Below are 13829 nucleotides of genomic sequence, written 5' to 3' on the forward strand. Positions count from 1 at the left end.
GCGGCGACGGGCAGGTGACGAAGAGCGGGCGCATCGGTGCGGGGCGGCGGGGGGGGATGCGGGGACAACAATTGGAGGGGGCGGCGGGAGGACGGGGCGAGGGGCGAGTGGGGGAGGCGGGAGGCGGGAGGCGGAACGGGTGCGCGGCGAGCGGTGATTGAAGGACGCAAAGCAGGCGCGCACGGTGTGGCCGAACCGCGGCGCGCGGCGCGCAGGGCGCTTCCGCGTCGCGCAGCTACGCTTCCGACGCGGCGGCAGGCGCCGGATCTCCGCCACGCGCGCGCGGCGCGGGGTGGCGACGCGTTACCTTCGCGCGCATACAGTAGATACAGTACCAAGGGTACAGTGGTGCGGCGCGCGACACGACACCTTCGGTCACGGCGTGGCGCGCAAGGGCGCGCGCGTGGGCACGCGTAGGCGCGCGTATGATAGCGCGCAGGGAGGCGCGCCCCACAGGCGCTGTCCCGCTTGGACGGCGCGCTTGGACGGCGCGCTTGGACGGCGCGCTTGGACGGCGAGCGACACTGCTCGGTGGCAGCATACAGGTACCCTTGAAGGGTACCAAGGGTACTGTACTGTGCTGCTGGTGCTGCACTACCAAGGGTACCGTTGCCACAGACATATTTTTCGTGTCTTAACTCTTACATTTCGAGACATTTATGCGAAAAAAACCGAGCACAGGGTTAGCAAGTGGCGTAAAATCACATGATGGCCAAACCAAGGGAATAATAACGTTACCCTGTGACTCGACATCCCTGCAGTATGCCAGCGAGAAGGCTTCGGTGCACTCAACAGAATACAAGTAGGTCGTCCGAAAGTAACGCGAGGGAGATGCGACTAGCGCTCACAGCTTCCATAATACTGTTTGCCGACCACACCTCGCTTACGGATGGTAATATCGCGAGATTCAGCTTCAAAGATCCGAATGGAAGGATTCTTTCAAGAAACATAAGAGATCATGTCCCTGGCCGCCGCCTTATCCTTCTGGGCGTAGGAAAAGTACACATCGCGGGGCGGATGAGGGCCAACTTGGCCCTGCTCCGTCCCGCCATGTCTACTAGACCTGCTCTTTCCCCCACCCTTGAAGGGTGGGGGAAATAACACGTCTAGTTAATGCATCGCGAGCCTTCCTAAAAGTTTCGATATCCTTCGTAATATCGGTCTAGGGTAGTAAGATCTTGACAGAGCGAAGAGACAGGCCCATGCGCATCCAGGCATAAGATACCTCGACGGCAGCTTTCACAAACTGCTTTCTGATGGAGGGCCACAGCAGGGCACCCGACTAAGGGATAAGAACAGACTCGATCCTGACATCACCACCGATGACAGTGGTGAGACATTTGACAAAACAATGTTATCATCACTCGTGAGTTCCTCGCCAGCATCCTCGTAGACCAGTAATCTCTTGTACTCGAAGCCGACCGGACGAGGCCGAGGTATTGGGCGCGATAGCCAACAGTGGTAATGTCTGCGATAAGATGGCTGGCGTTGAGATTCGTTCTCCAAGCTTGGGAGGGAGGGAGATTTTTGCCCTATTAAGAGCAGTGAGTGACGAATCGCGATTGGCTTTGTACACGCCGCGCTCGCGGAGGTAGACGATGAGGAGATCGGTCTCATCGTCTTTGGCAAGACCCTCGCCCGAGCCCGGAAGAAGCCCAATCCTTCCCGTGTAATCTTTGCGGTGAACGTTAATAAAATCATTTCGGTCCAGACCTAGACGCTCAGGGCGGCCATATCTGACGGGAGCGGTGGTAGGATTTGCGGGGGCGTTGGTAGATGGAAAGGTGGCCTTAAAAGGCCACCTTTCCTGTGAAGGGGGTCTGGAACACTGCCCGTGGGCCCCCCTCGAGAAGGCTGATACGGGTGATGCTGGAAAGGATCGCGCATGTGACTGTTGGGGAGTTGGTTCGGAATAGGTGGGGAGCGTGACTTGCGCGGATTGGGGGAAAACGGCACGTTCCGGTGACGGAGGGTCAGGTCGGGTTCCGAAGCCTTGACATCGGGAGGCGAGGCGGAGACGCGCTGATCGTGGACATCCGGAATGATTGGCGAGGGGCGATTGCGATGTTTGCGGCGGGTTCTCTTGACACGGCGACAAGAGAAGGGAGACGAGTGGTGAGAGACTAGGGGTCGGACGAGTGACGGGTGGTACTCAAGCCGCTTCCCATGATGGGTGGGCGGCGTGTAGACGGCGCCAACTGTGAGAACGTGAAACCCTTAAGTCCGTTTATTCCCGCGTTCTCCCTCGTCGTCGTATCTACGTCTACAGGGGGGGTCTCTTAATTAGTGCACTTTTAGTTAGTGCACATTGGACTTTAATGCACCCTCTGATAGCTTGGCACGACTTTGTACAGGTGTACACGTATGTTCACGCGAGCACAATGGTCGTCGCCGTCCGTAGAGAGCGGGTTCCATTCTTTTACAGATCCCAGCAACCTTATGCATCTTCGAACAACTAATCACACAATGAGCACAACTGAACCAGCATCCAGGGCGTCAAGAGCACGCCTTACCCTTTCGCAAAAAGAGGAGGTGCTGCGGCGACTTTCACAGGGTGCTCGGCACGTCGATTTGCAGCGTGATTTCAACTGCTCTCCAAGAACGATATGCAACATCTTGCTAAGCGAGCGTTGAGCCGTGTCTATAGTGAACACACGAAGCGTCAGCGACGGCAGACGCTGGTAACGGAACATTTCGTTGCCCCGTAAACTACTTTTTAGAGAGCCCCTTAGATAATGCACATTGAAGATAGTGCACATAGAATGCGCATGGCACGGGGGTGTACTAATTGAGGGAGTCGCCCGTATATATATTGCTCGGCACTGTAATGTCATCTGTAATGTGCGATCTGACTTGACGACTTGTAGTGTCAGGGTTTGTGCGATCTGACAGGGAGAACCCGGAGTTGTTATGCATGTTTCGCATCACAGGTTTGTCTGTAAAGTGTTTATTGTAATTTGGGATCAGCAACAGATTCATACCAGTCCTGCATGGTGGGTATGTGTGATACGCGCCTCGGGGATAAAAAGGAGGATTGATGTGGCGGGGGAGTATTTGTTAAGAATTTAAAAGTATTCCTGGCAAAACCGGGCAAGGCAAAGCAAAAACCAGCCTGTTAAGAGTCTTAGAGCAAGGCAACCAGTGCGCTAAATTTCGAAATAAGGTTACGGAGAGAAAAAAAACGAATAAACAAACCACCGAACCAATCCATTGACAAACCATCAAACATCCACGATCGGACTCAATTCTCCTATGGAATTACACTGGATATCACTGTCAGTATTATTGACAGTGATATCCAGTGTAATTCCATTATCGACCTATGATGTACATACTGACTGTATGTACATCATAGGTCGATAAACGAATGTGCTTACGTAAACTCGAGATACGTAAAGACGATTCGCCTTCGTGATCACAGGAGATGCTGTACTACTGTACTACAGTCTGTAGTAGTACTGTACAAGTACGCGTACAGCAGTTCCTCGGTATAAGAATATGTCCGGTGGACGGGTTTTCCATTCTTATATAGAGGATATTCTTTAATGAGGATTTGGTCTTACCAACACAGGAGAGTTAAGCTATTACTGTAACTTAAAAAAGTCGTCTATCCTACTCTGGCGACCGGCCGCGGCCTCCTCAGCCTGCAAATCGCGCCTCAGGGGACGTAGGTACCCGTTTCCTTTGGGGATTCGGCCATCCCCAAAGGAAACGGGTGGATTTCCTGCCGTTACTGGTTTCTGAATATTGTACTGGCCCTTATTTTTGTTGTAAAAGTAGCTGGTTCTGTACCAGATTTTTGAAAAATCTTTCTCGTTGTATTCTTGTATAGAGTATGAATAAATGTTCGAAATTGGGGTCAATTTTGCAGGAACGAAAACAGTGGATGCGTTTTGCATTCTTATACCGAGGATATCCTTATATGAGGCATTCTTATAAGGAGGAACTACTGTATAGCATTACAACAATACTGTAGTCAATGAATAAAGCATTTACATCTCCTTCATGTGACCGAGGTCACGTTTTAGCCTGTTCCCAAACCCTTCAGTTCCAGTTCCGATATTAACTTTTCATAGTCCGAGAGCTGCTCCGAGCTATGGTCTATTTGGTGGCCTGGGGAAGCTAGCCTTGCCTTCCTGCGCTTATCACTGACTTCGTTTGCCGGCGCCGCCTTTCTCGGCTCCCCCGGCGTGAATGCGCCCACAACGGCCCAATACCGTAGGTGGACGACAAATGATGACAAATGATACGTCTTCCGCACGAGCCAGAATGTCCGCTCCTATCCGGACCCCGCCTGAGCACAAGGCAACTATCTTCCCTCCCTCCTCGAAGTCTTCCAGTTGCGCCCCGCGTTGTGCATGAATAGCCAACGCCTTAGTTACTACCTCCTTATTCACTTCGTAATCCAGAGTCTCCAGCCTGGTCACGTCGAGGCCTTCGATCGCTCGGTAAGTTTCTCTCGGTCCACTTTCCGTCATCTATTTTCCTCCGTAATTTCGTATGGAGACAACTTGCCGTCACTGCGCCCTGATTCAAGTTGCGCGCCTCGCGTCTCGTCCCTTCCCCCGCCTCTTCCTCCGCCTATGACTCGTCCTGCGGCCGCCCGAGCTGCAACGAGGGTGCCGCTTCGCCTCGACTCAATGGTATTTGTCCTTCTCCCCAGAAGCAGTAGTCCAGCTTTCCCGGCCTCCAAGTATAATCTCCCGTCGTCCTCAGCTGGGAAGAAAGTCTCAAGGTGACATGTATGCTCCCGAGTAACTAATACAGCTGTCAAAGGATGTGTCCGTGGCGTGAGACCACAGTTATACTTCGTCTGGTTCGACATCGCCAGCGACTTTCGCGTGCTTTCCAAGCTAACGGATCTGCAACTTTCCGGTCCCCGCCGCCCCAGGTGCTGGTAAACCAGAGACAACGCGGTGCCAGCTAGCAATACCAGTACCATCAGTCCAACTCCGACTAGGAACAGGGTATTGACTGTTGCGACTGTCTTACTGTCGTACATTCGACTACACTCCCTACTGCCGAGCTCCATACTAATCCAGGTCACACTTGTTTTGGTACCCTCCGCATCACCCCGCAACCATTCTCCTCGTATTTCCCAAGCGTTTTCATTGACTAGAGCTTCGAGCTGCAGCGCTTGAAAGGCGGCTACCGCTTCAAGCTCAGACTTCCACCTACGGGTCCTACATGGATTTCTACTCTCCTCCGGGTTTAGCCCCTTAGCTGCTATACAGATTGTGGACAAAGTCCCGACTCGGTACATTAAAATGTCATACAATCGAGTCGCGACCAGGATTGTACGCTCCCCGGTGAGGGTAATTCCCACCTCCCTCACAGAACTCGAACTTCGAGGTTGGCTCGTTGCACTGGTCAGCTGCAGTAGCACGTCTTGTGGCACATTCACGAATCTCCCATAGTCCACCTGTATTCGGTGAGAACTCAGCGCGGCCAGTTCCTCAGTGGGCAAGTCCCGATCGTGCCTCTTCAAGTACGCAGGCTCCCAACTCGTATCCACGCAGCTAATTTTCCAATCCTCCGGCAGTCCCTGAATCGCTTCGCAGTCAATAAAGAGGACTGATTCTCCCACTGTCTCCACTGCTATTTCTATTCCCCGGTCGGCAAAGAAATTTGAAAACCTGACCAGAAACCGAGCATCTAACAGCAATTCCAGAATTGCCATTGAGTGGTGACCACGCTTGTCGACCTCCTTGAGTATAAACCTCCTATCCCTGTTCGCGAAAATAATGTAATCATCCTTGAAGATGATGGCCCCCGAAAATGCTGAGAACCAGACGCTTTCTTTCTCACCCATGAGGAGCCATTCATGCTCGCCGCTTCCTGCCAAGATGACCTGCCCCCCGGATTGTCCAACATTGCCGGACACCGTGATGAGCTCCTCATCCTCTTCAGAGATGGGTATCGTCCCGTTGTACTCTAGTGAGTAGTATTTCATCGTATACTTGACTATATTGAACGACTCTGTTCTGATTGTGGGCACACTGGCTCCCGTCTTTGATCTCAAGACTTCCATCGGATGCCGCTCGTTTGCCGTCTCAAACCCCGAGGTGACGAGATTTCCAGCAGCTATGTCCTTGCTCCCAGAACCAAATTCCACTAGAATGTCGGCAGCCCCTAAAAGAATGATCGCCACAAATAGCACATACTTGAGAAGCGAGTCTCTGACGTCCTCTTCAGTCACCAGCGAACCCCTAGTATAAGACCGCGATCTGAGTTGCACCTTGTCCCCATTCTTCAACCGATGGCCTGCGCGAGCGGCCACGAAAGTGGTCCACACTCTGGAAATGATCGTCGTGAGGATGAGACTAACTAGGATGAACCGGACTACGTTCCACAGAGGGACCCCTATAGCCAGTTCGATGATCATTGCGAGCGCTTGTGAGAGTAATGGACCTCTGTTTAGACCGAGCCTTAGCCCTATGCAGCGGTTGTTGACGGTCGAAACTGTGGACCGGTCGGGTTTATTTTTTGTAACTCCGCCGATATTAATAGTTAAGGTGTGGGAGAACGGGAACGATGAGGTTAGTAGTAGCCGCGCTCGTCGCACGCAGCGGCGGGGGAAAGGAGTCGCGAGAGCGAGGGGGATGGGGATACTTCGGATGTCGAGTCTCGAGACTTTTCACCGGCGCTGTCGGAGGGCGGTTTCGTTTCGCGACCGATGCGAACCGCAAGTTGCATTCCACGCAAGCTCTCTCGAGCGAAGGTAAGCGGCGGTGAGGAGAAGCCCCGCGCAATAAACGAAGGCACAGTCGCACTCTGTTGGAGAAGGGGAACTGTGACCATGTGACCATACTTTCTCTGCCTTGCCTTGTTCTACCCCCTCGGCAGCAAGTTACCCCCGAGGGTCGGTCGGGATACCGCCCTCGGATTTTAATACAAGGGGTGCCTCGTTAATGAATCCGACTTTAATGAATCCGTTCCAGTAATGAATCTGGGTCGGGGCTTGACTCACCCTTTTATGACAAACCGTATGATAAGAGGTATGATAACGATATGCTTCAATAACAAGGTCAACTGACCACATTCTATTCACATCAAATACTTGTATGTTGAGGAGAGTTGATTTATTACTGCTTTTTAAAAAAATCGATGACACTTTTCTGCTTCTTTTGCGGAGCAGCAGCGTTTCTTTCCGCCGTCGCGACTCGCAAGACATCGACCAGCTTTCCTTGAATGATTTCACTGGCACCCCTCCACTTGGCCTCCTCCACATTATTCCCCATCCATTCCACGTTCGAACAAAGTGCCTTGTAAGACCTTTCCCTTGATAAATTTGCTTCCTCTTCGGCTTTTTTCCTTTCCAAAACAGCGGCTTGGAGTGACCGCTAATGAATCCGTTCCAGTAATGAATCCACCTCATTGGCGCACACGTGGATTCATTAACGAGGCACCATTGTATATCCGGATTTCCCGCCGGCGCGTCGAACGGATAATTTCCCTTTTTCCCAGATTTAGGGCTAAGCAAATAAACTGCAATTTCTATCTTCCCACATAAGGTCTAAAATGAAGGGCTCCTGAAGCCGCCATCTCCCCTCTATCTAGCACACACAAGGTTCTGCTGCGACAACCTCAATACTCTGGGAGCTAGTAACCTTTGAAAAAAACGGCCTTAGTCCGATGTGTGAGTCGGTCCAACGTTCTCAAAAATCATCCCAAAAAGCCACAACATCACACAGTTATCAATGAGAGCCTGGCTTCTCATTGAGGTTTTTGTGAGGTTTTGTGAAAATGTGTGAGAATCTGTGAGATATTTTTAGGGAAATATTTGCATTTTACTGTAGAGGGAGATTTTATTCTGTAGACCGAGATTTTATTTGAATTTTAGAGAAGCGCACGCGTACGGCCCGGCGGAATCCGGGCCGGACGCGTGGACGCTTCTGGAAGGAATTTCATAGAAATAAAAGAGAGAGGGTGACGGGCGCTGCGGGGAGAAAGGGGGGGGACACCACTCGGCGAACCCTCACCACGAACGGCACGCTCCCCAGAACCGCCTCCCCCATTTCACCGACAACATGGTACTCTTGTGGAGGGCCGACGCAGACACAAGTGCGGGCCCTAACCCTGTTACCTACGATGGGTCGAACGGGTCAGATGTTTCCAAGTTTCTGTTCGTATACGAGAACATCATTATGCGCGGCAAGCCTGACGAGGAGAAGGCAGGAGCTATTCTATGTCACCTCGAGGGTGCCGCGTTCGACTATTACTATGAAACGTATAGTCATAATGGGAGTCTGACCGAGGCCGCCAGTAACTGGGACGGTGTGAAGAGCGCCCTGTCTGACCGTTTTACGGAGGCACCGAGGCCAGAAGAAAACATCCAGAAGGCTATGAGTTGCCGACTGGATGGTAAGAACTTGCTTACTTCGATGGATGAAATGGACAAGCTCTACAGGAGGGCTGGTTTCAACGACGAGGCAAAGTACGGCTTGCTTCGCAATGCCGTAATGGCACATTTGGATGTTGCTCAGTTCGCGATCTATCGTTCTCCGACGACGTACGAAGAACTGATGAAGACCGTGAAGGACTTTGCTGCAGGCCGTGACGCCTTCAAGGCGGCGAAAACTGCTGCGCAGTCCGTTGAACCTGTGACGCCCAAGCGCGTACTGGTGCGTTCTGATGTGGATCCTCGACAGGAAAAGCTGGAGAACAAGGTAGACGCCATCACCAACCAGCTGGCGGAACTGTCACTGATGATGAAGAAACGACAGACTTCAGGGGACAGTGATACGAGTTGGACATGTTCCTATTGCAAGGAACCAGGGCATTCAGCGACTCGTTGTCGTTCCAACCCACACCGTGATACTCGTTGCCCAACGTGTGGGAAGATTGGACACACGACGGAGACTTGCTGGTCCCGCTTTGCTAGAAAGAATGTGGCTCATGCACGTCCTCAAGGTAACGCTGGCGCAGGAAGCGCTTATGGCCCCAAAGCAGGCGGTTCTGCCAACGACGCCGGTGACAAGGCCACCAGAGACTCGAAGCAAGTCACGGTCATAACTGAGACCACCAAGGGAGAATTGGTGGCAGCTACGAAACGCAACGCCGAAGGAGAGGCCTTGCCGAAGCAGTCGAAGAACCGTGAAGAAGTTTCGATCCCGAGGCTGCTGAATCCCACTCCAGTAGCTCCTAGGGGAACTATCCCCTGGAATGAGCCGCTGAGAGTGCCGAGAGTGAAGCCTGCACGCCAGAAGAAGAAGAATGTTTCAAAGAAGGCGGCACTCCAGGAGCACGTCGGCAAGTACAACGTCGTGTCAGAGCTGGCGAATGCGCCGTCTGGTCTAACATTTGGACAACTTGTCCGTGGAGACGCTGAAGGAGCAAGGAAGGAGATGAAGCGCCTTCTATCCAGGAGATTGGGGCGTTCTCGCGGGTTTGCGGGCCACACGGATGTCTTCCCGAGGCGTCTTCGGGTAGTTACTGTTCAAGTTTATGGAACTGATGCTCAAGCACTACTGGATTCGGGTGCGGTGCCGAACATCATGTCGCCGCACCTCATGAGGAGACTTTCTCTGACGCCAGAGAGTACGAAGAAACACATCACTGTGGCAGATGGGAAGAGCTCCCCTTGTGTTGGATCACTGCGCCAGGTCCCCGTCTCGTTTGGGGGACTGGTGAGCATGATGGACTTCCTTGTCGTTACGGGAACACCGTACGACGTCATCGTGGGGATGCCGTCGTTAGAGGAGCTCCAAACGTGCATTGATTTGGGGCAACAGCATGTCCAAGTAACTGTGGGTGATGAGACGATTCGACTAAGTCTTGAGATGGATGAAAACCATAAGAAGCCTGGATCCGCTACCGACAGTGAGGACTTCACGTCAGACTCGGGGGCCGTGCCGGCTGACTCGACTGACACGGATGAAGACTTCGTCCTTTCGCTGCGTGAAAGGGTGCCATTTGAACCAGACCTTGCCTGGGCGGGAGCAGTCACTGAGGACGAAGATCCTCATGCTGGACTTCCGGACCTAGCTGGGGAAGGCTCAGAGTACGAGCCGGCGGATGAGAAAGAGAAGAAAGATGAGAAGGAGGAACTTCTCATGTCTAAGCTGAGCCATATCAGCAGAGAGAACGCCGACCGCATAATGTGTTCTATCAAGAGTATGGAAATAGCTGCATGGTCTTCGGACGACCTCAGGCCGGCGGCTGTCCCTGTGTCACATTCGTTTGAGTTAAATGACGACAGACCCATTTCGCACGCCGTTCGGAGGCTCCCTCCGAGACACAACGCGGTAGTGCGTGAGGAGATCGAGAAGATGCAGAAAGCAGGGATCATTACCCCTCTGTAGCCCCTTGGTCGTTTCCGGTCGTCATCGCAACGAAAAAGGACGGGAAAAGTCGCTTCTGTGTTGACTACCGCGGGCTTAACCGCGTGATGAAGGCCGACAAGTGGCCGTTGCCTAAAATGGAAGAGATATTCGACGACCTTGAAGGAAGCAAAGTATTCACTACCCTGGACTTGTTCTCGGATTATTCGCAAGTGTGGATGGCTTCATGGTGCAAAGAACAGACGACCTTTGTCTGTCGGTACGGGACCTTTCAATTTGAAGTGATGCCATTCGGGCTCATGAACGCTCCTTCAACGTTTCAAAGGATGATGGATGGCGTATTAAGAGACCTGCCATTCGTTCGAGTATACCTTGATGACGTGGTCATCTTTTCAAAGTCCTTGGCCGTCCATGTTGGCCACTTAATTGAAGTGTTCGAGCTGATTGCTCGCAGTGGATTGAAGTTGAAGCTTGCGAAGTGTTCCTTCGCGCAATCACAGACCAGGCTATTGCGGCACGTCATCGGAAAGAAAGGGATTGAGGTGGATCCAGAGAAGACATCGATCATTTGGGACACCCCCGAGCCGCGCACCAAGACAGAGTTACGAAGCTTCCTTGGACTAGCGGGGTATTACCGCCGATTTATCCCTAAGTTCGCAGAAGTCTCTGCATCGTTGCATGCTGCTACTTCTACCAAAGTCGAATTTGAATTTACGGAAGAGATGCGGACCGCCTTCCAGGAGTTGAAGAAGAGGGTGACTTCTCCTCCGCTGTTGGCGCTCCCGAAGTTTGACGAACCCTTCGTGGTCGAGACAGATGCATCCAACATGGCAGTGGGAGCAGTTCTGGCTCAGAGGAAGGAAGACAAGAAGGTTCACCCGATACAATACGCCAGCAGGACGATGACGGAGACTGAGAAGAAGTACCCCACCTGTGAGAGAGAGGCGTTAGCGGTGATCTTCGCGCTAAAGAAATTTCGGGTGTATTTGCTCTCAACGCAAAAGTTCAAGTTGATTACGGATCACCAAGCGCTTCAGTATGCGTTCAAAAAGAAGGACATCCACGGTAGACTTGCCCGTTGGTTGGATTTCCTGGCGGAGTACGAATTCGAGATATTGTACCGCCCCGGCTCAAAGAATTGTGCCGCTGACTTTCTCTCGCGTATACGAAAAGACGATGGCAGGCGCGAGGAGGATGAGGGGGACCTGGTATGTGCTGCCGCTTTTGCGAAAGGAGATATACTGGAAGACATGGAACCTCATGTGCGGGACACGTACCGTTATCTCGAAGGAGAAGAGATGGTTGAGCAAGATGCTGCGCAGAGGCGCAGAATCAAGAAGAACTCCAGGCGGTTCCTCGCCTGGAACGGAAGGCTGTTTCGCAGGATGAAGAATGGGATCAGAACAATCCCTTCTCGGGGGACTCGACTGCAGATATTGCGGTCGCTGCATGACGACATTGGCCACTGGGACGCTACAGCTACGAAGCAGTTCGTCCTTGACAGGTACTGGTGGCCTGGAGTTCATGGTGATATCTACGCCTACGTTCGTGGATGCGAAGGCTGCCAAAAGGCTGCGCCTATCCCGACGTACAAAAGCACGGCGGTGATACCAGTCTCTCAGCTCTTTGAGACATTCTCGATAGACTTTGCGGGACCCCTTCCCAAGACGAAAAACGGAAAACGTTACATCCTGATAGCGGTCGAACATCTGACTGGTTGGCCCCTGGCTTGGGCAACCGAGACCGCTACGTCTGCGGAAGTTGTCAAGTTCGTGGAGGAGGAGATCATCCATTCGTTTGGTCCCCCTCGGACCATAGTCTCGGATAACGCAACATGTTTCAGCGCGACAGCGTTGAAGAACTTCATGGTACAACAGGGAATTTCATGGAAACCGGTCCTCGCCTATGCTCCTATGTCCAACGGAAAAGCGGAGCGTATGGTCGGGACCATCAAGCGTTCAATTCGGAAGACTCTGTTGGGACAGGGCGCCGCTAGCCACAAGTGGGAATCAGCGCTGAAGCAGATCCTGTACGGATACCGCCGACGCCGGCTGTCGGACGGGTTCTCCCCGTTTGAGCTGATGTATGGAGTAAAGCCGCCCGCGCAACCCCAGACCGAACTGAACCAAATCCGGTGGGGCGGCGTTGAGACGCGCAACTTGGAACTGTTAGCGACGCTCGCGCTCCGATCGACGAGGGCGGCTAAACAGTTGGAAAAGAGGAGCAAGAGAATGACGGTTGTGTCGCCACGCCAGTTCGACGTACACGATCAAGTTCTGGTTGCCCGAGGAGCAGCCTTGGGAGGGCTACGGAAGTGGCCTTTAGGAGAATCGAAGTACTACGGCCCCTGCAGGGTAGTACGGGCAAAGCACCCGCGGTACACACTCGTGTCGCCGGGTTTGCGTTACAGTCGACGGGATATCCACGCACGACGTTTAGTCCCTTTTATTCAGAAACCCGCACATCTTATGTAGATGTGATGCATGGGGGAACTGCCCCATGGACTGGTACGGGGATGACTACGAGGAGTAGGAGGACAGAGACGATTTAGTTGAGAAACATCGCTGGGATTGGACTCTCTGTGCGTTTTAAAGTCTGTGAGAAGGGTTGTTGAGGGTTACGGAAAGAGTCGAAATGAGACTTCAACGGGAGTCAAGGTTGTCCGATGGAGAGGGGGCAATGTGCATTCTAGCGGAATGAGGAAAGAGGAGGCCGTTCGATCAAGGAACGTCGATGATATAGGAGTTACTGTGACACAAGGGCTGGCATTGTGAGCTGTGAGGGCGGCGGAATGGTCGGAACGACTACAGAAGACGTCTACATGCAGGGCGCGTCGGTGTATATGCGGCTGAGAGACACTGGAACTACGGCAGCGTATGATTCAAATGGATTAGTGCATAATTCATGCGTGAGTTGGTGAATCTCTGACCGCATGCAGCCTTGCATGCGAGCCACAGGTCGTAGGCTTGATCAGTTGATACGGCCGTCACGTAAATGACGAGTTTGTCGAGCCAAAGGGCGATGAAAGCATGCCCAACTTGTTTCTCGATCTGGTTCTGGAAACCTTTCACTGGGAGTCAGGCCTGGGAGTAGCCGTTGAGGATGGTAAGTCGTCTTGGTCCACGAAAAATGACATAATCCACTCGAGGTTACAGTTAGCCGGTTATCGTAAGACGGTGGTTGCTAATTTCTCCGGTACGAAACGAACGCGGCCGAAGGCTCAGGCGACGCGGAAACCACGCGGCCTGAGGCAAAGGCGACGCGAGACGAACGCTGGCCGCCTTGCTACCAAGCGCAAGATGTTGGACTTTCCCGCCAGTGGAAGCCCTTGCCGTCTGCCTGGTCCGAGCCATGTCGCACAGAGAGTACCGCCCGAAGGACCACAGACCTCTCGTGCGTGGCTCGGAACGCGGCGCGTTTCAACGAAGTCCCGAAACGGGAACAACGAGAAACGGAGGCTCAGGCGACGCGGAGACCACGCGGCCTGAGGCTCAGACGGCGTGGGATGGTTAACGGCCGGAGGCCCGGGAGACGCGGAGACCACGC

At 53.0% G+C, this 13829-nt stretch overlaps 1 protein-coding gene across 1 annotated transcript; it reads left to right on the forward strand.

Annotated features, from left to right (window-relative positions):
* Positions 1 to 6317: 6317 nt before the first annotated feature.
* CHC_T00001832001 (hypothetical protein) lies at positions 6318 to 6725 on the forward strand. Its single transcript, XM_005712730.1, has one exon. It carries the CDS (start codon positions 6318 to 6320, stop codon positions 6723 to 6725), a length of 408 nt encoding a protein of 135 aa, XP_005712787.1.
* The last annotated feature ends 7104 nt before the right edge of the window (positions 6726 to 13829 follow it).

The sequence above is a fragment of the Chondrus crispus genome, genomic scaffold (genome assembly GCF_000350225.1).
Source record: "Chondrus crispus Stackhouse genomic scaffold, scaffold_115, whole genome shotgun sequence".
NCBI classification, from domain to species: Eukaryota; Rhodophyta; class Florideophyceae; order Gigartinales; family Gigartinaceae; genus Chondrus; species Chondrus crispus.

Excerpts from the sequence above, each read along its gene's own strand:
- CHC_T00001832001 (XM_005712730.1), top strand. The coding sequence starts at position 6,318 with ATGAGACTAACTAGGATGAACCGGACTACGTTCCACAGAGGGACCCCT.